Source organism: Pelophylax lessonae (genome assembly GCF_965119305.1).
Source record: "Pelophylax lessonae genome assembly, chromosome: 9".
Classification (NCBI taxonomy): domain Eukaryota; kingdom Metazoa; phylum Chordata; class Amphibia; order Anura; family Ranidae; genus Pelophylax; species Pelophylax lessonae.
In genome coordinates this window covers 32,620,201-32,644,014 of record NC_138776.1, presented here as the reverse complement: position 1 = coordinate 32,644,014, position 23,814 = coordinate 32,620,201, and the positions used below count along the sequence as shown (strand labels likewise).

The 23,814-nt window shown below is 44.8% G+C and overlaps 1 protein-coding gene across 1 annotated transcript in view; it reads left to right on the top strand.

Annotated features, from left to right (window-relative positions):
- LOC309563654 (transient receptor potential cation channel subfamily V member 5-like) overlaps positions 1–23,814 on the top strand; it is a 91,544-nt gene that overhangs the window by 54,363 nt on the left and 13,367 nt on the right. Inside the window, exons 10-12 of the mRNA XM_082268228.1 lie at positions 1,615–1,691; positions 4,596–4,761; positions 22,872–22,938. Of these exons, the coding sequence (XP_082124354.1) occupies positions 1,615–1,691; positions 4,596–4,761; positions 22,872–22,938 (310 nt within the window). The remainder of the gene's footprint in view (positions 1–1,614; positions 1,692–4,595; positions 4,762–22,871; positions 22,939–23,814) is intronic.

Below are 23,814 nucleotides of genomic sequence, written 5' to 3'. Positions count from 1 at the left end.
GGCAGGATCACCAGGAATCAGGGGCGTAACTACAGGGGTTGCAATTGCAACCGGGCCCCATGCTCCAGGGAGCCTGTGCGGCTCCCTTGTAGGCCTAGATAGGGGGGCAGCATGTAGGGTCCCACTGCGGGACCATAATAAAGGGCCCCAGGATCAGTGGGAAGAGCCCCAGGCTTGAAGGGAAGGGCCCCGGCCAGGGGTCTGGGGGGGGGCCCTCCCTTCATGGTTTCTTGCACCGGGGCCCTGAAGGTTCTAGTTGCGCCTCTGGCAGGAATTAAGTAAAAGAGCCTGAAAAAGAAATGTAGCCACTACATCCAAAGTCGAAGAATTGGAAGCATTAATATATACATTTTTGTTGTATGGGTTAGATACACTTTAACCATTTGCCAACCATATAACTTACTTATACAGCGGCAAGATGGCACTGCTGTGCCGGATCACGTACCCTGTATGTAATTAGACACTTCTGGGTAGGAGGCGTGCATGCGTGCCGCCAGCGGCCCGCTCCCACTGTGATTATACACAGCGGAAACTGATCTGTGGGTACCAATTTCCTCCGGCACCCACCAATCCTTTGGTACAGAGAAAGAACGGTGGTCTTCCTATGTAAACAAGATGGCCATTCTGTCAGGAGGGAAGGCATGGATCCTGTGTTCAGGGACATGGATCGATGTCTTTTCCTAGTAAAAGCACCTCCCACAGTACACTAAAACACCCTTCCCAGCCAGTGTCATTAGTACAGTGACAGTGCATTTTTTTAGTACTGATCACTGTATTAGTGTCACTTGTCCCTGTCAGTTAGTGTCCGACTGTCCCCCGCAATACCGTAGTCCCGCTATAAGTCCCTGATCGTTGACCTTACTAGTAAAAAAAAAAAAAAAAATTCCATAAATGTATCCCATAGACCAGGGATATGCAAACTGTGGCCCTCCAAATGTTACAGAACTACAAGTCCCGTGAAGGCATGATGGGACTTGTAGTTTTGCAACAGCTGGAGGGCCACAGTTTGCATATCCCTGCCATAGATGCTAGAACTTTTGCGCAAACCAATCAATATATGCTTATTGGGATTTTTTTTTTTTTAAACAAAAATATGTAGCAGAATACACATGGACCTAAATTGGTGAAGAAATTTGATTTTTGTAATTTTTTTTTTTATTGGGTGTGTTTTGTAGCAGAAAGTAAAAAATACAGGTTTTTTCTTTCAAAATTGTTGGTCTAATTTTTTGCTTATAGCGCAAAAAATAAAAAACTACAGAGGTGATCAAATACCACCAAAGGAAAGTTCTGTTTGTGGGGAGAAAAAGGATGTAATTTTTATATGGGTACAGCGTAGTACAACGGCGCAATTGTCAGTTAAAGTAATGCAGTGCTGTATCGCACAAAAAGGGCCTGGTCATGAAAGGGGGTAAATCTTTTGGAGGTTAGGTGGTTAATAGGGCCCCAGGATAGTCCAATAAAGACTAAACAATGTTTTGAAGCTGCTGACAATAACCAGTGGGTGAGCATATTAGAGAACCGCAAACTGCTTGTGGTAGACCCTGTGCCAGTTGATGAAAAATGAAATGAAAAATTCTAAAATATTAATTTTAAATGTTTCTCTAAACTCTTTAGATTCCTGACCTGTTTCAGATAAGAGATCCAAGGTACTTCACACAAGCTGTTCAAGGAGGACCATTCACACTTATCATGTAAGAACCACGGGGAAGAATTTTATGTAAGTTAGCTAAAGGTGAATCGGATCAGAAGATCTTCCTGCTCAAGATCTCTCCATAAACATGTATGATCGGTTATACCAGCCATTCTGAACTAGCATTTCTCCAGAGGTTTCTAGGGGTTCCTTGAGCTGTAGCTTATTGACCTCCCATCTGATGGTGCCTACATAGTTCTGGGACCAACGCCACTTGGCAGAACCAGCAGGATGACACCAATGATCTTTTTAGCTGTCTTTAGGCGTGGCATTCTGACCACCACTGTAAGTGCCGGTTCACACTGAAGCGGCACGACTTCGGGGCGTGCACCGCGACTTCGGCACGACTTGCACGGACTTCACAGAATGAATGTCTATGCAAGTCGCTCCAGGTCGCCCCGAAGTAGTACAGTACAGGAACCCTTCTCTAAGTCGGAGCGACTTGTGTCACTCCTATTAGAACGGTTCCCGTACCACACAACGGACCGCGACTTGTCAGGCTGACAAGTCGCCTGACAAGTCGTATTAGTGTGAATGGACTCTTAGGGTTGCATTTTTCTTCCTAACCACCAATATAAAGGTAATTTTCTCCATTTGACTTTTAATGAATCGGATTTAGAAAGGGTTTCTTCTGGGATAAAAAGGTTGAGAGAGGCTGGGTTAGACTGAACATGTTGTTTTTTTTTTGTACCCAGCATGTGAATGGACCCATTTGTCAGAATCCAATAAACTGCTTATTTTAACCCCATAAAAGCCACAACACTAGCTGCACCACAACTGCATAAATGCACTAGGTTGTGGGAAGGTTGCGGTGTAGCCCCATTAACTTGAAGGGGAACTCCAGTAAAAAATAAAAATCGCCCTCTGCTTTCTGCATAATAATAAATTTCACTTTTGTAATATGCAACATTTTTAAAATGTGTTGCTATGTTTTTAATTGTCCTGTTGATTCTGCCAGTTTCCAGTTCAACTCTAGGGCTGACTTTATATTGCTATCACTAAATTGCAGTTCCAGTAAGCGTTATTGCTCATCTACATGAACTAGGGATCGATCGATTATCGGCAAAGCCGATATAGCGAGGGTCAATCTGGACTTTCCCTGATATATCGGAATCGGCCCCTGAGGTTACTGATATTGCCAATATTTCGGGAAAGTGCTTGTACCGGAGTGATGCCTGCAGCTAGAGGCATCACCCCGGTACCGGCGTCCATAGCCAATGGTCGGCTGTCATGTAATGATAACTGATGCAGCTGAGAAGCCACTCGGCTGTCATTACAAGGAGTGGGAGGGGACGTACCCCCCCCCCCCGCCACCTTCCGCGGCTTGCCCGGGTCTCCCGTCCCACCGGGAGACCTGGGCATCCTACCTGCATGGCCGCTGAAGACCCGATCAAAGCCACATTTGGCTCTGATCAGGTCTCCATGTAAAAACCCGGAAGTGATGTCATGACATCACTTCCGGGTACTCTGCGCCTGTAACGGAACAGGGCACCCCTGACCGGGTACCTCCGTTGACAGATGCTCCTAGTGCTTCCCGAGGGCTCCAAGCACTCCACCAGACACCGTAAGCACTTCAGACTCCACGAACCGCCGCAGCTTGGTTAGGGTCTTGGCATCTCCTACCCACCCTGGACCTACGACAAGGCCCCAGGTTCCTGTGGGTGAACCTCTCTTTCCCCAGAGAGTGCAGTAGAACAAGCTCTTACACAAGCTCTTACAAGAGCTTAGCGATTATCTAAGGGAGTATGGAAGACCATAGCAATCCCTTGCAGCAGATTCCCCCAATAAGAGACAGGACTCTAGATGAGGGTGAACTAACTCTAGAACAACTTTATTGAACAGACTTATATACAGTTTTCACCCACAAGGTCCACCCAGGTGGACCTAGTTGAAGACTGAACATAACATTCACCATCCAATAGGAACAGAGTTTTACACTCTCATACAGTGTACACAAAAATATACAATGTGGGACAATCCCCCCTCCCCCTTAGCATCCAATCCACATATCTTTATACATCCCATAATACGTTTCTCTTAAGGCAGACAGACAGAACAATGGGAGGTCATTAACACTTAACAATGAGACAGGGCAATCCACATTCCCTCCCAATACACAAACAAAAGGAAAACCTTTCTGACCATTGAAAGATATGTAATATACACAGCATTTAGGAAGAACAGATTTCATGGCAAATGGGAATAAATCTTTATATTTCTGTATGGAGATATTGCTTACAAATATGAAGCAATCCAAACCATTACTAAACTGTCTTTAAATTCCAGTGACGGTGAATACTGTCACAGCGCCAAATTATCAAAAATGACAGCATTCAAAACAGCCAAACTTGGCTTTTTGAATGCTTTTAAGTGCAGAGGAGGGGTTTGGGAGACCCCTAGATCCCTCCACAAGAGTACCTGTAAACAATTGAAAACATCTTTTTTTATGTCCGAAAATATCGGCCAATACCGATATGCGATGACCAAAATATCGGTATCGGCAATAAAAAAAATGTTATCGGTCGATCATGAACCCCTTTTAAATACATGAGGAAGGTCCAACAGGGCAACTGTGGATCGGCCCCTGCAGCCCCTCTCCTTTTCCCAGTCTCGTTTTGGCTAAAAAGGCATTGCTCTTCCACTGCCCCTGAGGTACACTGCACCCCAACACCCGCACAGCAAAGGCTATACCATAGTCAATTTGTGGTCATGTGACCACAAATAAAGTATATTTTTATTTAGCTGGTTTTCTACAGATTAACTTTAGAAATTGTGCCATTGTGGGCTGTTTAGTTATGCTTAGCCTTTCTAACTATTTTAAATAAACTAAAGGTGCATTTTTTTGGGGTTTTGAAATTTATTTTTCGTATATGAGCAAAGCAAATAAAATATTGTCTGCCAACAGAATCGTCTTCCCTTGTTTGGTGCTTGCAACCCTCGTTCTCCGAGTGACAGACATGGATGGAGAGGTGGTGCCGATGTCCATATTACTTGTGCTGGGGTGGTGCTATGTCATGTATTTTGCACGTGGATTTCAAATGCTTGGACCGTTCACCATCATGATCCATAAAGTAAGTTGGCTTAGGAATGGGGTAGTGAGCTTTGGGCTGGACATGTACAACCTGATAGGACCAAGCAATGTGAATGGTTTGATGTAGAAATGCTGTGTGGCATTGTGAATTGGCTATATGTTGGAAAAGTTCTTGTCAAAGAAAATTGTTCCTTTTTCTGTAGAGCTTTCTTTAGAGCTTTGCAACACATCCATCAATTGAACTGAAAGAAAAAACAAATGGGTCCCGATGAGCAAGTTTTTTAAAATATTTTTATTTTTTTTGGGGAACTTACAACTCAAGGTCCATATCTCGCATGCATACATACACAAACAGTGCATCCGGAAAGTATTCACGGCACTTTAATTTTTTCCACATTTTGTAATGACACAGCCTTATGCCAAAATGGATTAAATTCATTATTTTCCTCAAAATTCTATAAACAATACCCCATAATGACAACGTGAAAGAAGTTTGTTTGAAATCTTTGCAAATTTATTTAAAATAAAAAAGCAAAAAATCACATGTCGATACGTACAGTATTTACAGCCTTTGCCATGACATTCAAAATTGACCTTCCGATGTTTCTACAACTTGATTGGAGTCCACCTGTGGTAAATTCAGTTAACTGAACATGATTTGGAAAGGCACACACTTGTCTATATAAGGTCCCACACTTAACAGTGCATGTTGGAGCACAAACCAAGCCATGAAGTCCAAGGAATTGTCTGTAGACCACCAATACAGGATTATATCGAGGCACAGATTTGGGGAAGGGTACAGAAAACTTTCTGCAGCATTGGAGGTCCCAATGAGCACAGTGGCCATCATCAATAAATGGAAGAAGTTTGGATTCACCAGGACTCTTCCTAGAGCGGGCCTAGGGAGAAAAGCCTTAGTCAGGGAGGTGACCAAAAACCTGATGGTCATTCTAAAAGCATTTTTATATGGAGAGAGAAGAATAACTATCTCTGCAGCAATCCACCAATCAGGCCTGTATGGTTGAGTGGCCATATGGAAGACACTCCTCAGTAAAATACACATAACAGCCTGGAGTTTGCCAAAAGGACTCTGACCATGATAAACAATATTCTCTGGTCTGATGAAACAAAGATTGAACTCTTTGGCCTGAATGGCAAGCATCATGTCTGGAGAAAATCATGCACCACTCATCACCTGGCCAATACCATCCTTACAGTGAAGCATGGTGGTGGCAGCATCATGCTGTGAGGATGTTTTTCAGCGGCAGGAACTGGGAGACTAGTCAGGATTAAGGGAAAGATGAATGCAGCAATGTACAGAGACATCCTTGATGAAAACCAGCTCCAGTGCGCTCTGGACCTCAGACTGAGGTGAAGGTTTATCTTCCAACAGGACAACGACCCTAAGCACACAGCCAAGATAACAAGATAAGGAGTGGCTAAGGGAGAATTCTTTTTTTTTTTTTTAAACAATTCGGTTTTATTGAGGTAAAACAAACATAGTATAAAACAAAAGCATTTCAGTCCCGCTAGGAGAGAGGGACGAATAAATGGTGAACAAGCACATTGTCAAATGGTACAATGAAATACAGTTTTGAGGTGTTAATCATTCAAGAACAAGGCAATAAAAATAGCCAATTCAGATACATTACATTTAGCGTTGAAGATAATAAAATGTAAGCGAAAAAAAAAAGGAAAAAAATTCTATGAGACCTCGGTCTTGAATATAAGGAATAGAGAAGACCTCGACCGGAACCTCGTGACCAATGAAGTCATAATGTTAAAACTGTTTCCAATAAGTTGACTTGAGTAGAATAAAGTGAACAATAGAAGATGCTAGTGGATAGTGTGAATGGGTGAAGGGGGAGGGGGAGGAGGGCGAGGAGAGAAGGAAAGAAAAAAAAAAAAAATAAATAAATAAATACTGAACGGTAAAATAACTCCCAATAGGATATTGCTCTTTGTGCATACTTGTCAAAGATTCAAAGATAAAATTCAACATACCATAGATAACATCAATATAGTCCTAATAGGCTACTCAGGTAAAGAGTGACACATGAGTCAAGAATCAAGCAGGCATTAACTCCGAGTAATGGTTGGATAGAGTAAACATCTGCCAATTGGCCCAGACGTTTCTGAATTTGGCAAGGCTATCGTCTGACATGGTAAGGGTTTTTTCCATTTCATGGACTCTCCCGATTTCCACTAACCATTCTTTTATGGTAGGAACAACTTGTGACTTCCATTTCCTAGGAATTAGGATTTTCGCCGCATTCAGAAGGTGTCTTGTCAGGGTGTTCCTATATTGTGAGACAGTGTGTGAATGGACATTGAGGAGACAACGAGCAGGATCGTTTTGAGTCTGAGCACCTGAGATTTCTTGTATTAGATTGCAAACTTGTGACCAGTAGTCAGCTATTAATGGGCAGGCCCACCAGATGTGTAGTAATGTTCCCTTTTCTTGACCACATCTCCAACATATGTCACTTGTCTGCGGGAACCATTTTTGTAGTTTGTCTGGCGTAGCATACCAGTGCGTGAGTAATTTATAGGAGGATTTCTGCATTTTTGTACTAATGGAACATTTGTGTGCTAGGACACAGGCTGTGTTCCATTGCTCATCAGAAATTGTCAAGCTTAGCTCGGATTCCCAGCGCTTCTTGAAATTATCCGGAGATTCATCATGTTTAGCTTGCAGCCTGGAGTATGCAAGAGATGTGGTCTTTCTAATAGGATTACCTGCTAAGCAAATCTTTTCGAGGGCAGTGAGTTCTTGTGAAAGTTGTTTTTTTTTTTTATGTGAGGTAAGGAAATTGTGTATCTGTAAGTAGGTCCAGAATAGGATATTGGTATTATTACAGACAAGTTGTAAGTCGGATTTAGTGATAATTTTGGAATTTGTCAGACAGTGTTTTATCCATAGGGGTTTGCTTTTCGTCGTCTTTAACGGGTGGGATGAGGATAGGCCTGGTTGGAATTCAGGGTTTTTGAAAATGGGGGATAGTGGGCCAGGGACATTAGCTAAGTCAAATTGTTTTGCCAATTTATGAAAAATTTCCAGGGTGTTGGAGATGAGTGGATGACCAGTCATTGTGTCCGAGTAGAAGGATTTGGTAATCCAAGGTGAAAGGGAAAGGGGTAGGTCTGCGTGTGAGTGCTCTAAATTGACCCAATCCTTATCATCAGCATGACAGTTCCAATCTATGACCCTGCTGAGTATGATTGCGTAGTAGTATCGCTTGAAGTCCGGTAGGCCCATGCCACCAGAATTTTTTGAGCGGGTGATAAGTTGAAATTTTATCCTAGGTTTTTGGTGTGACCAGATGAAGGACCTTTGAAGTTGCTGAAGCTTTTGGAAGAAAAGGAGAGGAAGTTTAATTGGGAGAGCACTCATGCAGTATAGGAGTCTGGGAAGGATAACCATTTTTATAATGGCCACCCTTCCAAACCAGGAGAAATTTTTCACATTCCATCTCTTGAGATCCAAGTCAATTTTGTTTAGTAACGGGACATAATTTTGTTTGTAGAAGTCTTTCCACTGTGGGGTCAACCATATGCCCAAATATTTAAGCGAATCGTGGACCCAGCAGAACTTGCAATTTTTTTGAATTCTATGAATGTCCTTGCATGGCCCAGCCAGAGGCCAGACTTGAACCCAATTAAACATTCCTGGAAAGATCCGAAAATGGCTGTGCACCGATGCTCCTCATCCAACATAATGGAACTTGAGAGGTCCTGCAAAGAAGAATGGGAGAAACTGCCCAAAAATAGGTGTGCCAAGCTTGCAGCTTCATACTCAAAATGACTTGAGGCTGTAATTGGTGCCAAAGGTGCTTCAACAAAAGTATTGATCAAAGGCTGTGATACTTATGTACATGGGATTTTTTTAATTTTTTATATTTAATACATTTGCAAAGATTTCAAACAAACTTTTTTCACATTGTCTTTATGCGGTATTGTTTGTAGAATTTTGAGGAAAAAATTAATTTCATCCATTCTGGAAAAAGGCTTTAACAATGCAAAATGTGTAAAAAGTGAATCGCTAAGAATACTATCCGGATGCACCGTACTAGGGCCACTCTAGACCGAAGCCTACTAACCTACCAGCATGTCTTTGGAGTATAGGAGAAAACAGGAGTAGCCGAAGGAAACCCAAACAAGTACAGGAAGAATATGTGAACTCCTTGCAGATAGTGTCCTGGCTGGGATTCACACTAAGAACAACTGCTGCAAAGCAGGTTTCAATGTTAGAAGTATATCTACCAATCCGCCCTAGCAGTATTGCATAGCAGAGTTAGGGCTAGTGTCAATAATTGTTGGGCTTTGGTTAATGGTATTGGTTTGTGATGTGTCTGAGATCATTCAGAATTCATTGACCAGTGCATTTTGACCTACAGTTGACCACCATCTAACCTGCATTTTATTTGCTTCAAGGAAGTTTTCCATTCCTATTGACTTGAATAGGAATGGGTAATCCATCTGAGACAAACAGAAGCCTATCAACACAGGCCCTCACAATGGAGATTAGATTCTCTATGACTGTAGGACTCTATTGAGCTGTTACACTCAGGAGTAGTGTTGAGCGAACACGGACTGTATTATTCGTGTTCGTACCGAATAATTGGATTTTTTGTACCCGAACACGGACACGGACACTTTACTGTATGTTCGGGTAAAAATCCGTGTTCGGTCGTTTTATTTCCGGGTTTTGCATGCTTTGGCGCTCTTTTCATGGCGGGCTTTCAACAGCCAATCAACAATCGTTTAACTGGTGTGCCTTAAGCCATCCCAGCCATGCCTGCAAATGTCTCAGTAGCTGTGATTGGCCGTCTGAAGCATGTGACCAAGTCTTTATAAGTTCGAGGCAGCCGCAGCGGCGTCATTATGCTGCTTAGATTCAGGGACAGAGCACACATCAACGTGCTGGCTGCTGATTAGGGAAAGATAGGCAGGAAAAAACCATTTGTGTCCGGATAGAATTGAGGGACAGGTCGGAGTGTTTAGGCAGGGCGAGTTGTAGGCATTTTAGGGATAGAGTCTGCTGAATTATATAGGGTCAGTGTCTTCTACAAACTACAATCGATATTGCTGTGTGGGGGGTGGGGTCTGCACTCAATCCTGATCTACGATCTCTTCTCAATCCTGTTAGGGACAGAGTCTGCTGAATTTTAGGGAAACTGTGTTCTACAAACTACAATCGATATTGCTGTGTGGTGTGGGATTGGAGATAGGCAGGTGTCAGTGATCCACATCCATTTTTCTGTGTGTGAGCTGCAGTGAACACAATCTTTTTGGGCTGCAGTGAACACAATCTTTTTGGGCTGCAGTGAACACAATCTTTTTGGGCTGCAGTGAACACAATCTTTTTGGGGTGCAGTGAACAAAATCTTTTTGGGGTGCAGTGAACACAATCCTTTTTGGTGTGCAGTGAACACAATCTTTGTGGGGTGCAGTGAACAAAATCCTTTGTGGGGTGCAGTGAACACAATCTTTTTGGGGTGCAGTGAACAAAATCCTTTTTGGGGTGCAGTGAACAACATCCTTTTTGGGGTGCAGTGAACACAATCTTTTTGGGGTGCAGTGAACAAAATCCTTTGTGGGGTGCAGTGAACACAATCTTTTTGGGGTGCAGTGAACACAATCTTTTTGGGGTGGAGTGAACAACATCCTTTTTGGGGTGCAGTGAACAAAATCCTTTTTGGGGTGCAGTGAACAAAATCATTTTTGGGGTGCAGTGAACACAATCTTTTTGGGGTGCAGTGAACACAATCTTTGTGGGGTGCAGTGAACACAATCTTTTTGGGGTGGAGTGAACAACATCCTTTTTGGGGTGCAGTGAACAACATCCTTTTTGGGGTGCAGTGAACACAATCTTTTTGGGGTGCAGTGAACACAATCTTTGTGGGGTACAGTGAACAGAATCTTTGTGGGGTGCAGTGAACACAATCTTTGGGGGGTACAGTGAACACAATCTTTGTGAGGTGCAGTGAACACAATCTTTGTGGGGTGCAGTGAACACAATCATTGTGGGGTGCAGTGAACTCAATCTTTGTGGGGTACAGTGAACACAATCTCATACTGAAGGTTTGAGGGTGCTGCCTGTTCCATACTCCCCCTACTCCTCATCTAGCCTTTTAGGGGTACAAACAATAGTAATTGGGGCCTAGTGTGGTTGTGTACGTGTGATATACATACACTTTTTTGGGATCATATTTTCTATTCCGCTATTTAATCAAAAACCTTTGGGGATCAGTTAAATTGGGGGATAGTCTGTGTTGGTACGTGTGAGAGAGATCCACCTTTCCAAGTTGTTGGGGTTCATCTCATACTTCTGAAGGTTTGAGGGTGCTGCCTGTTCCATACTCCCCCTACTCCTAGCCTTTTAGGGGTACAAACAATAGTAATTGGGGCCTAGTGTGGTTGTGTACGTGTGATATACATACACTTTTTTGGGATCATATTTTCTATTCCGCTATTTAATCAAAAACCTTTGGGGATCAGTTAAATTGGGGGATAGTCTGTGTTGGTACGTGTGAGAGAGATCCACCTTTCCAAGTTGTTGGGGTTCATCTCATACTTCTGAAGGTTTGAGGGTGCTGCCTGTTCCATACTCCCCCTACTCCTAGCCTTTTAGGGGTACAAACAATAGTAATTGGGGCCTAGTGTGGTTGTGTACGTGTGATATACATACACTTTTTTGGGATCATATTTTCTATTCCGCTATTTAATCAAAAACCTTTGGGGATCAGTTAAATTGGGGCATAGTCTGTGTTGGTACGTGTGAGAGAGATCCACCTTTCCAAGTTGTTGAGGTTCATCTCATACTTCTGAAGGTTTGAGGGTGCTGCCTGTTCCATACTCCCCCTACTCCTAGCCTTTTAGGGGTACAAACAATAGTAATTGGGGCCTAGTGTGGTTGTGTACGTGTGATATACATACACTTTTTTGGGATCATATTTTCTATTCCGCTATTTAATCAAAAACCTTTGGGGATCAGTTAAATTGGGGGATAGTCTGTGTTGGTACGTGTGAGAGAGATCCACCTTTCCAAGTTGTTGGGGTTCATCTCATACTTCTGAAGGTTTGAGGGTGCTGCCTGTTCCATACTCCCCCTACTCCTAGCCTTTTAGGGGTACAAACAATAGTAATTGGGGCCTAGTGTGGTTGTGTACGTGTGATATACATACACTTTTTTGGGATCATATTTTCTATTCCGCTATTTAATCAAAAACCTTTGGGGATCAGTTAAATTGGGGGATAGTCTGTGTTGGTACGTGTGAGAGAGATCCACCTTTCCAAGTTGTTGGGGTTCATCTCATACTTCTGAAGGTTTGAGGGTGCTGCCTGTTCCATACTCCCCCTACTCCTAGCCTTTTAGGGGTACAAACAATAGTAATTGGGGCCTAGTGTGGTTGTGTACGTGTGATATACATACACTTTTTTGGGATCATATTTTCTATTCCGCTATTTAATCAAAAACCTTTGGGGATCAGTTAAATTGGGGGATAGTCTGTGTTGGTACGTGTGAGAGAGATCCACCTTTCCAAGTTGTTGGGGTTCATCTCATACTTCTGAAGGTTTGAGGGTGCTGCCTGTTCCATACTCCCCCTACTCCTAGCCTTTTAGGGGTACAAACAATAGTAATTGGGGCCTAGTGTGGTTGTGTACGTGTGATATACATACACTTTTTTGGGATCATATTTTCTATTCCGCTATTTAATCAAAAACCTTTGGGGATCAGTTAAATTGGGGGATAGTCTGTGTTGGTACGTGTGAGAGAGATCCACCTTTCCAAGTTGTTGGGGTTCATCTCATACTTCTGAAGGTTTGAGGGTGCTGCCTGTTCCATACTCCCCCTACTCCTAGCCTTTTAGGGGTACAAACAATAGTAATTGGGGCCTAGTGTGGTTGTGTACGTGTGATATACATACACTTTTTTGGGATCATATTTTCTATTCCGCTATTTAATCAAAAACCTTTGGGGATCAGTTAAATTGGGGGATAGTCTGTGTTGGTACGTGTGAGAGAGATCCACCTTTCCAAGTTGTTGGGGTTCATCTCATACTTCTGAAGGTTTGAGGGTGCTGCCTGTTCCATACTCCCCCTACTCCTAGCCTTTTAGGGGTACAAACAATAGTAATTGGGGCCTAGTGTGGTTGTGTACGTGTGATATACATACACTTTTTTGGGATCATATTTTCTATTCCGCTATTTAATCAAAAACCTTTGGGGATCAGTTAAATTGGGGGATAGTCTGTGTTGGTACGTGTGAGAGAGATCCACCTTTCCAAGTTGTTGAGGTTCATCTCATACTTCTGAAGGTTTGAGGGTGCTGCCTGTTCCATACTCCCCCTACTCCTAGCCTTTTAGGGGTACAAACAATAGTAATTGGGGCCTAGTGTGGTTGTGTACGTGTGATATACATACACTTTTTTGGGATCATATTTTCTATTCCGCTATTTAATCAAAAACCTTTGGGGATCAGTTAAATTGGGGGATAGTCTGTGTTGGTACGTGTGAGAGAGATCCACCTTTCCAAGTTGTTGGGGTTCATCTCATACTTCTGAAGGTTTGAGGGTGCTGCCTGTTCCATACTCCCCCTACTCCTAGCCTTTTAGGGGTACAAACAATAGTAATTGGGGCCTAGTGTGGTTGTGTACGTGTGATATACATACACTTTTTTGGGATCATATTTTCTATTCCGCTATTTAATCAAAAACCTTTGGGGATCAGTTAAATTGGGGGATAGTCTGTGTTGGTACGTGTGAGAGAGATCCACCTTTCCAAGTTGTTGGGGTTCATCTCATACTTCTGAAGGTTTGAGGGTGCTGCCTGTTCCATACTCCCCCTACTCCTAGCCTTTTAGGGGTACAAACAATAGTAATTGGGGCCTAGTGTGGTTGTGTACGTGTGATATACATACACTTTTTTGGGATCATATTTTCTATTCCGCTATTTAATCAAAAACCTTTGGGGATCAGTTAAATTGGGGGATAGTCTGTGTTGGTACGTGTGAGAGAGATCCACCTTTCCAAGTTGTTGGGGTTCATCTCATACTTCTGAAGGTTTGAGGGTGCTGCCTGTTCCATACTCCCCCTACTCCTAGCCTTTTAGGGGTACAAACAATAGTAATTGGGGCCTAGTGTGGTTGTGTACGTGTGATATACATACACTTTTTTGGGATCATATTTTCTATTCCGCTATTTAATCAAAAACCTTTGGGGATCAGTTAAATTGGGGGATAGTCTGTGTTGGTACGTGTGAGAGAGATCCACCTTTCCAAGTTGTTGAGGTTCATCTCATACTTCTGAAGGTTTGAGGGTGCTGCCTGTTCCATACTCCCCCTACTCCTAGCCTTTTAGGGGTACAAACAATAGTAATTGGGGCCTAGTGTGGTTGTGTACGTGTGATATACATACACTTTTTTGGGATCATATTTTCTATTCCGCTATTTAATCAAAAACCTTTGGGGATCAGTTAAATTGGGGGATAGTCTGTGTTGGTACGTGTGAGAGAGATCCACCTTTCCAAGTTGTTGGGGTTCATCTCATACTTCTGAAGGTTTGAGGGTGCTGCCTGTTCCATACTCCCCCTACTCCTAGCCTTTTAGGGGTACAAACAATAGTAATTGGGGCCTAGTGTGGTTGTGTACGTGTGATATACATACACTTTTTTGGGATCATATTTTCTATTCCGCTATTTAATCAAAAACCTTTGGGGATCAGTTAAATTGGGGGATAGTCTGTTTTGGTACGTGTGAGAGAGATCCACCTTTCCAAGTTGTTGGGGTTCATCTCATACTTCTGAAGGTTTGAGGGTGCTGCCTGTTCCATACTCCCCCTACTCCTAGCCTTTTAGGGGTACAAACAATAGTAATTGGGGCCTAGTGTGGTTGTGTACGTGTGATATACATACACTTTTTTGGGATCATATTTTCTATTCCGCTATTTAATCAAAAACCTTTGGGGATCAGTTAAATTGGGGGATAGTCTGTGTTGGTACGTGTGAGAGAGATCCACCTTTCCAAGTTGTTGGGGTTCATCTCATACTTCTGAAGGTTTGAGGGTGCTGCCTGTTCCATACTCCCCCTACTCCTAGCCTTTTAGGGGTACAAACAATAGTAATTGGGGCCTAGTGTGGTTGTGTACGTGTGATATACATACACTTTTTTGGGATCATATTTTCTATTCCGCTATTTAATCAAAAACCTTTGGGGATCAGTTAAATTGGGGGATAGTCTGTGTTGGTACGTGTGAGAGAGATCCACCTTTCCAAGTTGTTGGGGTTCATCTCATACTTCTGAAGGTTTGAGGGTGCTGCCTGTTCCATACCCCCCCTACTCCTCATCTAGCCTTTTAGGGGTACAAACAATAGTAATTGGGGCCTAGTGTGGTTGTGTACGTGCGAGATACATACACTTTTTTTGATCATATTTCCTATTCCGCTATTCAATAAAAACCTTTGAGGATCAATTGAATTGCGGGATAGTCTGTGTCGGTACGTGTGAGAGAGATCCACCTTTCCAAGTTGTTGGGGTTCATCTCATACTTCTGAAGGTTTGAGGGTGCTGCCTGTTCCATACCCCCCCTACTCCTCATCTAGCCTTTTAGGGGTACAAACAATAGTAATTGGGGCCTAGTGTGGTTGTGTACGTGCGAGATACATACACTTTTTTTGATCATATTTCCTATTCCGCTATTCAATAAAAACCTTTGAGGATCAATTGAATTGCGGGATAGTCTGTGTCGGTACGTGTGAGAGAGATCCACCTTTCCAAGTTGTTGGGGTTCATCTCATACTTCTGAAGGTTTGAGGGTGCTGCCTGTTCCATACCCCCCCTACTCCTCATCTAGCCTTTTAGGGGTACAAACAATAGTAATTGGGGCCTAGTGTGGTTGTGTACGTGCGAGATACATACACTTTTTTTGATCATATTTCCTATTCCGCTATTCAATAAAAACCTTTGAGGATCAATTGAATTGCGGGATAGTCTGTGTCGGTACGTGTGAGAGAGATCCACCTTTCCAAGTTGTTGGGGTTCATCTCATACTTCTGAAGGTTTGAGGGTGCTGCCTGTTCCATACCCCCCCTACTCCTCATCTAGCCTTTTAGGGGTACAAACAATAGTAATTGGGGCCTAGTGTGGTTGTGTACGTGCGAGATACATACACTTTTTTTGATCATATTTCCTATTCCGCTATTCAATAAAAACCTTTGAGGATCAATTGAATTGCGGGATAGTCTGTGTCGGTACGTGTGAGAGAGATCCACCTTTCCAAGTTGTTGGGGTTCATCTCATACTTCTGAAGGTTTGAGGGTGCTGCCTGTTCCATACCCCCCCTACTCCTCATCTAGCCTTTTAGGGGTACAAACAATAGTAATTGGGGCCTAGTGTGGTTGTGTACGTGCGAGATACATACACTTTTTTTGATCATATTTCCTATTCCGCTATTCAATAAAAACCTTTGAGGATCAATTGAATTGCGGGATAGTCTGTGTCGGTACGTGTGAGAGAGATCCACCTTTCCAAGTTGTTGGGGTTCATCTCATACTTCTGAAGGTTTGAGGGTGCTGCCTGTTCCATACCCCCCCTACTCCTCATCTAGCCTTTTAGGGGTACAAACAATAGTAATTGGGGCCTAGTGTGGTTGTGTACGTGCGAGATACATACACTTTTTTTGATCATATTTCCTATTCCGCTATTCAATAAAAACCTTTGAGGATCAATTGAATTGCGGGATAGTCTGTGTCGGTACGTGTGAGAGAGATCCACCTTTCCAAGTTGTTGGGGTTCATCTCATACTTCTGAAGGTTTGAGGGTGCTGCCTGTTCCATACTCCCCCTACTCCTCATCTAGCCTTTTAGGGGTACAAACAATAGTAATTGGGGCCTAGTGTGGTTGTGTACGTGTGATATACATACACTTTTTTTGGATCATATTTTCTATTCCGCTATTCAATAAAAACCTTTCTAGGGCAAGATCTTAAATTACAGAAATATGAGGAGACCGTCAAATAAGGGCCGTGGCCTGGGTCGTGGTGCTGCTGGTAGAGCTCCTGTTGCAAGGAGAGGACATGGTCGATCTGTGCCAGCTACACGCACAAGTGAAACACCTTCCTCAAGTGTGAGTAGGCGACAGAACCTGCATCAGTATTTGGTAGGGCATCAAACGCCCCTAGAAGTGATGAGGCCAGAACAAGTTGAGGCGATAGTAGATTGGTTTGCTGCTGACAGTGCCTCCAGTTCCTTCACATTGTCTCCCACCCAGTCTACTGCAGAAAGGTCAGAGTTGGCACCTGCAGCCAATGTCCAACCGTCTTTCACCTCACCCCCTTGCAAATCAGGCCAGCAGTCTGAGCCCCAAGCCATACAGCAGTCTCTTATTCTTTTTGAGGACTCTGTCAGCAGGGTTTCCCAGGGCCATCCACCTAGCCCTGCCCCAGAAGTGGAAGAGATTGAGTGCAGCGATGCCCAACCACTTATTTCTCAAGATGAGTACATGCAAGGATCATCGCAGCACGTCTCCGATGATGACGAAACGCAGGTGCCAACTGCTGCGGCGTTCAGCATTGTGGAGACCGACAAGGAGGGCAGGGGTGAAGACTGGGTGGAAGATGATGTGGAGGACGATGAGGTCCTCGACCCCACATGGAATGAACGTCATGCAGGTGAACTGAGTAGTTTGGAGGAAGAGGCGGTGGTCGCACAGAGCCACCAGCACAGCAGAAGAGGGAGCAGGGTGCAGAAGCGGAGCGGCCGTGCCCTAGACACTACGCCCGCTACTGCCCAACGCAGCAAGGGAACGAGCGCACCAAAGTCAGCTCAAAGGAGTTCTCTAGCGTGGAAGTTCTTTAGAAAATGTGCTGATGACAGGACACGAGTGGTTTGCACCCTGTGCAATCAGAGCTTGAAGCGAGGCATGAACCTTCTCAACCTGAGCACAACCTGCATGATCAGGCATCTAAGTGCAAAGCACGAGCTGCAGTGGAGTACACACCTTCAAAACCAAGAAACGTCTCTGGCTCATCCTGCTTCCTCTTCTGCTGCAGTCTCGGCCGCTCCAGCCACATCTGTAGTGATACCGGCACCTGCCACCCCGCAAACAGACGATCTGTCAGCAACACCACCACCTGGGTCACCAACAACCATCTCCACAATGTCCCGTGGAAGCGTTCAGCTTTCCATCTCCCAAACACTTGAGAGGAAGAGGAAGTACCCCCCTACCCACCCGCGATCCCTGGCCCTGAATGCCAGCATTTCAAAATTATTGGCCTTTGAAATGCTGTCATTCCGTCTGGTGGAGACGCACAGTTTTAAAAACCTTATGTCGGTGGCTGTCCCACAGTACGTCGTGCCCAGCCGCCACTACTTTTCCAGGCAAGCCATCCCTTCCCTGCACAACCAAGTGGGGGAAAAAATCAGGTGTGCTCTGCGCAACGCCATCTGTGCCAAGGTCCACCTAACTACGGATACGTGGACCAGTAAGCACGGTCAGGGGCGTTATATCTCCCTAACGGCACACTGGGTAAATGCAGTGGCGGATGGGCCTGAGGCGGATAGCAATTTGGCGCATGTCCTTCCACCACCGAGGATTGCAGGGCGCTTCAGTTTGCCTCCTGTTCCTAACTCCTCCTACTCCGCTTCCTCATCCTCTACCGCCTCCTCATCCGGACAGCGTAACACCTTCACCACCAACTTCAGCACGGCCAGGGGTAAACGACAGCAGGCAGTTTTACAACTTGCCTGTTTGGGGGACAAACCACACACCGCGCAGGAGTTGTGGAGGAGCATGGAACAGCAGACAAATGAGTGGTTGCTGCCAGCGAGCCTCAAGCCCGGCCTGGTGGTGTGCGATAACGGGCGAAATCTCATAGCAGCTCTGGGCCTAGCCGGTTTGACGCACATCCCTTGCCTGGCGCATGTGCTGAATTTGGTGGTGCAGAGGTTCCTTAAAAACTACCCCGATATGTCAGAGCTGCTGCAGAAAGTGCGGGCCGTTTGTGCGCACTTTCGGCGTTCTCACCCTGCTGCTGCTCGCCTGGCAGCGCTGCAGCGTAACTTCGGCCTTCCCGCTCACCGCCTCATATGTGACGTGCCCACAAGGTGGAACTCCACCTTGCACATGCTGGAAAGACTGTGCGAGCAGCAGCAGGCCATAGTGGAGTTTCAGCTGCAGCACGCACGCGTGAGTCGCTCTGCGGAACAGCACCACTTCACCACCAATAACTGGGCCTCCATGCGAGACCTGTGTGCCTTGTTGCGCTGTTTTGAGTACTCCACCAACATGGCCAGTGGCAATGACGCCGTTCTCAGCTTAACTATCCCACTTCTATGCCTCCTTGAAAAAACAATTCGGGCGATGATGGAAGAGGATGTGGCACAGGATGAGGAGGAGGAGGAGGATGAAGAGGTAACATTTCCAAGGCTTTCAGGGCAGTCATTCGCAAGGGGCTCCGAGGGTGGGTTCCTGCACACGCAAACGCCAGGGACGCAATTGTCCAGCAGGGGCACAGTTCTGGAGGATGAGGAGGATGAGGAGGAGGAGGAGCTGGAGGAGGAGATGGAACCATGTTCACAGCAGGGTGGCACCCAGGCCAGCTCATGGCCATCACTGGTGCGTGGCTGGGGGGATACAGAGGACACGGACCATACACCTCCCACAGAGGACAGCCTTTCGTTGCCTCTGGGCAGCCTGGCACACATGAGCGATTACATGCTGCAGTGTCTCCACAACGACCGCCGAGTTGCCCACATTCTAACTTGTGCTGATTACTGGGTGGCCACGCTGCTGGATCCCCGTTACAAGGACAACGTACCGTCCTTAATTCACTCACTGGAGCGCGATCGCAAGATGCGCGAGTACAAGCGCACGCTGGTAGACGCCATGCTGCTGGCATTCCCATCTGACAGCGGGGCCACAGTGGAAGCACAAGGCAGAGGAGGAGGAGGAGGAGGTCGCCAACGCAACCAGGGCACCGCCAGCACCTCAGAAGGCAGGGTTAGCATGGCCGAAATGTGGAAAAGCTTTGTCAGCACGCCACAACAAACAGCAGCACCAGCAGCTCAGATGGAACGTCTTAGCAGGAGGCAGCATTTTACCAACATGGTGGAGCAGTATGTGTGCACACGCCTACATGTAGTGAATGACGGGTCTGCCCCCTTCAACTTCTGGGTCTCCAAATTGGGCACATGGCCTGAGCTTGCCCTTTACGCCTTGGAGGTGCTGGCGTGCCCTGCAGCCAGTGTATTATCTGAACGGGTATTTAGCACGGCTGGGGGCGTTATAACAGACAAGCGCAGCCGCCTGTCCAGAGACAATGTGGACAAGCTCACGTTCATTAAAATGAACCAGGCATGGATCCCACGGGACTTTTCCGTACCTTATGCAGAATAGCAATGGATACCGACCTTACCCACCCATTGTTCCATTTTTGCTCTTTCTCACTCTTTTGGGGTGTACCCTCATTTAAAATTTGTGAAAAGAAGCAGTGTTGGCTACCTCGTCCTCCTCCTCAGGGCCAGATTAATGTAGGGGCTATTGGAGCTGCAGCTCCAGGCCCCTACCTTTTATATAGGCCCCGGGTTGGCCATATTCACTGTTACCGCTCTTCTGTCACTTGTAAACACAGAAGTCTGGCTTCTATGCTCGCTTCCCCAGGCAGCACCCTCAGAACCTCCCCACACAGCGTGAAGGCCGGACAAGGAGGGACAGTTGGCGATGCATGGATGTGTTTATGGGCTTCAGAGACAGCATCCCATGTTGAATTAGGCATGCATGGCTGCACCCTTCCTCCTCTGGGTGCATGGCAAGGCACGGCCCTAAGGCCCTTCAAAATCCTCAGCACCAAGCCCATGATGCTGTTAATCCGGCCCTGGTCCTCCTCCACCACCGCTTCCACCTACACCGCCCATAGGTGTGCGCAGCCTATTGCATTAAGGTGTGCACCCCAAAGTTGAAATACACATGCATGTGTTTGCCAGCAGGGAGAGTAATGTATCGGGGCCATGTACCTGTAGGCAAGGAGAAATAGAGCAGAGCAGGTCCCAGGGAGATCTTTCCCATCTCCTCACTGGCAATGCTATGTGCCCTAGGTGATTAGGGTGTGCCCAGGCACACCCAGCACACCCTGTGCGCACGCCTATGTCACCGCCACATCCACCACCACCTCAACCTCCCTCCTACTCCATATGGGCCTCGTCCTTCAGAGATGAAGAAGAACATTGTTTTATTTTTCTGTTTTTTTTTGTTGTTTTAAGTTATTTCCCTATCCACATTTGTTTGCAGAGCACTTGCCATGCTCTTAATTACGTTTTGCTGCCATTTGCAGCACTCTAGCCCTTTCCTTTGGTGTTTTAGAGCCATTTTAGTGCCTTAAAGTTCGGGTCCCCATTGACTTCAATGGGGTTCGGCGTCCGGGAAAAGTTCGGTAAAAGTCCGGGACACGGACCCGGACTTTTTTTTAAAGTTCGGCCGAACCCGTCGAACACGGACATCTAGGTGTTCGCTCAACCCTACTCAGGAGTTGAAAAACATAGGATGTGTATTATATACTTGAGGTTAGGCCACTGACAATGTAGCAACTATTAGACCTTAAGGTGTTTGCTTTAACCACTTGCCGACCAGTCACGTTGACTGTACTGCGGCAAAGTGGCTCGTTATCGTCTGGCGACGTAGACCTACGTCACCAGACATTCCCATCTCTCGGCGGCACGCGCGCGGCGCCGGAGGCTCGCTCCCGCTGTATTCAGTTACAGCGGGAGTCGGGCCAGGGGAGGAGCTGCTCTTCCCCGATCGTCGGGGATATAGTGTGGAAATCCTTCCGCTTGTGTAAACAAAGCGGGCGGATCTCCTAAGTGACAGGCAGGGTCAGATTGCAGGGTTCAGCATAGCTGAACATGCGATCTGTGTCTGTGTCACACAGTCACCTCCCCCCACACACGTCAGTAAGCACCAGGCATACATTAACCCCTCCCTCTCCAATAAAATTAACCCCTTCCCTGCCAGTGTCATTTTTACAGTAACAGTGCATATTTATAGCACTGATTACTGCAGTAATGTCACTGGTACCCCCAAAAGTGTCAATGTCAGTCAAGGGTCTGATCTGTCCGCCGCAATGTCGCAGTCCCGCAAAATAAATCGCAGATCGCCGCCATTACTCGTTAAAAAAAAAAAAAAAACACCAAAAATTACAGAAATCTTTCCCTTAGTTAGTAAACGCAATAACTCTTGCGCAAACCAATCAAAATACGCTTATTGCGATTTTTTTTTTTTTTTTTTTACCAAAAATATGTAGCTGAAAACAAATTGGCCTAAAATGATAAAAAAATTTTTGATTTTTACATTTTTTTTTTGGGGGGGGGGGGAATTTCATATAAAAAAATGTGAAAAATATTGTTATTTTTTCAAAATTGTCGCTCTTTTTTTGTTTATAGCGCAAAAAGTAAAAATCGCACAGGTGATAAAATACCACCAAAAGAAAGCTCTATTTGTGGGGAAAAAAAGGACATAAATTTAATTTGGGTACAGCGTTGCACAACCACGCAATTGTCCGTTAAAATAACGCAGTGCCGAATCGCAAAATATGGCCTGGTCAGAAATGGGGTAAAACCTTCCGGTCATAAAGCGGTTAAAAATACGCTCACTGAGAATTTTTTTGTCAAGGACATGTAGCTAAATAAATTTTGTCCTAAATATATGACAAAAATTTAATATATTGGATATTTTTTAACTGTCAAAGTAGAAAAATATTGTAATTTTTTCAAAATTGTAGCATTTTTAATTAATATCGCAAAAAATGAAAATCGCACAGGTGATCAAATACCACCAAAATAAAGCTCTGTTTGTGGGGAAAAAAAGAACGTAAATTTCGTTTGGGTACGGCGTTGCATGACCGCGCAATTGTCAGTTAAAGTCGCACAGTGCCGAATCGCGAAAAGTGGCCTGGACGTAAGACAGCAAAATCCTCCGGTGGTAAAGTGGTTAAGTAAGGAGAAAATGAAAGAACTGTGCCTAAAAAGTAAAGAATCACACCGAAACCACACAATCAGGGATGGAGACATATAATATCTGACCTTGGTAATTGTCGGAAGTCTGATATGTATCTAAAATTGTGGCTCTGTGAGAAAATCTAACTTTTTTGGTTTCTGCAGATGATATTTGGAGACTTGCTACGGTTTTGTTGGCTGATGGCTGTGGTCATTTTTGGATATGCAACAAGTAAGTAAAGAATTCTGAAGATGAATTACGATTATACAGTAGATATTAAAGCCTAAATATTCTGTAGACTCAAAAATGGTATTATAAATATGGGTAGAGTCTGGTGAGTCAGTCCCTGGCTTCCCATATATCTTAGATATTCCAAGTGTGGGATCTTCCTGCTATAATCTTGCTCCTGTCCACCTGGGAGTTTTGGGTGTTTTTGCCTACCTTTTGTGTGTCCTAGTTCCTCTTGTTACATTTTCTATAATATAAGATAAATTAAAAATCTGACAGCAATATTAAGAGTCCTCATAATGGGCCCAGCAGGTGTGAGAGCCTAGAAACCCAATGCACAGGTCTCACCTAACCCTAACCTGAGAATCCCCCGGAGATAGAAGAGACTACCATGTGACTGAACGTTCCAGAACTTACCGAATACTAAAATGTTTGGTGCCAACTTGCCCTATAATTCCACATTTTTTTAAATAATTGACCTGAGAAATTACATTTTATAGCCACAAATTGCAAACAGCCCAATTCTCCCCACCCCACTATTGTCTATTATGTGGTGATCCTGGACATCATTGCTGGTGAAGATCCTTCTTGCACCCACGAACACCCTTCTTGCCACACGACAAGCCTGCTGTAAAAAAAATAGCCGGTATTATGAGATTTCTCAAGGTCAATCCCGTCTTGGAAGTCTGGAAGTAATTGATGAAACAGGAATTAGTTACACAGCACAGATGTACAATCCTCTATGGAGCTGTATGTGCTGATTGTGCAGGGGATTGCAAAAAAGGTCAGATTAAGGCATAATTAAATTGTAATGGGGGTAATCCACCATTTGCCACAATGTGCAATCCACTCCCCACATCCATTCCTGCCCCAGTAGTG